The sequence below is a fragment of the Apaloderma vittatum genome, unplaced genomic scaffold (genome assembly GCF_000703405.1).
Source record: "Apaloderma vittatum isolate BGI_N311 unplaced genomic scaffold, ASM70340v1 scaffold5022, whole genome shotgun sequence".
Lineage (NCBI taxonomy): Eukaryota > Metazoa > Chordata > Aves > Trogoniformes > Trogonidae > Apaloderma > Apaloderma vittatum.
In genome coordinates this window covers 107,853-110,054 of record NW_009701742.1, presented here as the reverse complement: position 1 = coordinate 110,054, position 2,202 = coordinate 107,853, and the positions used below count along the sequence as shown (strand labels likewise).

General features: G+C 44.3%; 1 protein-coding gene across 1 annotated transcript; it reads left to right on the top strand.

Moving 5' to 3' along the window:
* Positions 1-5: 5 nt before the first annotated feature.
* On the top strand, positions 6-794 carry AMER2 (APC membrane recruitment protein 2; the record flags this gene model as incomplete). Its single annotated transcript, XM_009879249.1, has 1 exon — positions 6-794. A coding segment is annotated over one exon (789 nt), but the record flags the coding sequence as incomplete, so codon positions are not given.
* Positions 795-2,202: the final 1,408 nt, after the last annotated feature.

The window sequence follows — 2,202 nt, the reverse complement described above, 5'->3', positions numbered from 1 at the left end:
AGCTGGGTGCCTCCAAGAAGCACCCCACCTTGGTGGCCTACCAGGGAGGAGGGGAGGAGATGGCCAGCCCGGACCAGGTGGATGACACCTACCTGCAGGAGTTCTGGGATATGCTGTCGCACACGGAGGAGACCCAAACGGAAGGAGGAGGAGGTGGAGGAGGGACAAAGAAGCCCGAGGGGCTGAAGGAGAACCAAGGTACCGAGGGGCCCCAGAACAGGGTGGTGGTGAAACGTGGTGGCCTCCACCAGATCCCCATTCACCTCAGCCACAAAGAGGAGCAGAAGGGCCGGGAGAAGGAGCAGCACGAAGGCGTCCCCAACAGCGATGAGGGCTACTGGGATTCTACCACTCCTGGTCCCGAGGAAGATGTTTCCACAAGCATCCAGAAGGAGACCATTCCCAGGGACAGCTACAGCGGGGATGCTCTCTATGATCTCTACACTGAGCCGGATGAGAACCCACCAACGGGGCCTACGGATGAAGAGGTCGCCTGCGTGCCACGCTCCAAGCCCGTGTCTCCGATAACAACCACGTGCTCCCTGAAGACCCCCTCAAGCACAGTGAAGGACTCCAAGATACCTATCAGCATTAAACACCTTTCATCGCATCCTGCCAGCCATGGAGCAGATGCCAGTAACAGCCATCACGTCGCACACCATCACCTGGCCAAAAGTGAGATGCACAGAACAAAAATCCCTGTCTCTAAAGTACTGGTACGCCGGGTCAGTAACAGGGGCTTAGCAGGGACAACAGTGAAAGCTGCCACGTACCAGGACAGTGCCAAAAAGTAGTTGAATAAGAGGTGGAGACGAAGACAGACAGCAAGGTCAGTGTGTGAAAGTCTGCTTAGGAGACCACTGATATTGAGTTAGTTTTGCATCACCTGAGGAAAGTCACCTAAAAGGCTCATTTCACTGTACTCCGTGGGTCTGCACTTCGGAATCCCTTCTTACTAGACTGTATGGCTGAATCTAAAAAGTCGACTTCTTTTTGAGCACTTTTTTTTTACATTTGTATCTTTTTTCTGCAGCACTAAACACTGGGGAAGTTCATTTTTACATGCCTTTTTGGAAGCAGGACTTGGATTATGAACCTAAATGAGCATCCTTCCTCATGCAAAGCAGTGCCATGAGTTCTTCAAGGGAACAGAGTTACAAAAGGAGCGACAGGAGAGGTTCTCCAATACACTTATCTTTTAATAATTTCTGGGGGAGGAGTGGAGGGTGGGTTCCTGACTCTGAAAATGGTGTTTGCTCTGCAAGATGTTGGAAAAAATGCCAAGCAAAAAACAACCAACCTAACAGGTATTTTACCTGCTGTAGGAACGAGAGCACTGCTCAGCAGCAGACTTGATTGACTTGTGTTCAGTAGCTAACTAAGGAGTTAGGTGGACTTGTCTAACAGGAAAACATATTTTTGTTTGTCTGTCTGTCTGGTTGGTTTTGATCTGGTCTAATGTAAATGGGTAACAGAGACACCTGACGTAGGTTCAGATGTTTACATCAATACTTGTCCAATAACACATACAATCAGGTTCAGGGAAACATTTTACTAAATGCCAATATATACACACTGTTCACATTTATACAATAACTTGCTCACCATGTGTAAATATATACCTATTTTAGCAGATTTACTCAATGCCACAGATTTTTTATTGAAAAAAAAATCACCCTTCTGTATTATCTAGAGTTTAAGCAAGAGTTAGTTTTTATAGGTAGATAATTTTACAGTTCTAAAATGATGGAACTTAGTGTAAGTACCTTAAATTAGAGCAAAATTCTGTTTTGTATGGACTCATGCATCCCCAGATAAGTAAGTCTGAAGTGCTGATTTTATTCCAGTGGCACATTCCATGTGTCAGAGCTCAAGTTCTGACAGCATCGCCACTGCAAACCTCTATTCTCAGGGGTTTAGACAAAGTTGCTCTGGGCTTAAACCTTACAGAGAAGGAACCCAGGAAAGAAACTTGTTTTTTAATTATTATTTTTTAAAATATATAAAATTAGTTTTTGACTATTTAAAGAAAGTTTGGGTTCTTATTGCTTTTTATTTTCATTCTTAGTAACATGAGAATAATTTTACTTTAAGAGAGAAAAAGAAATATGGTAAGCTAGTGATACATAAAATGGTCTGATGAGCTTGGATCTTAGGAGAAATGTATTAATGGCCAGGACATTTTTGAATAGTGGCTAAACA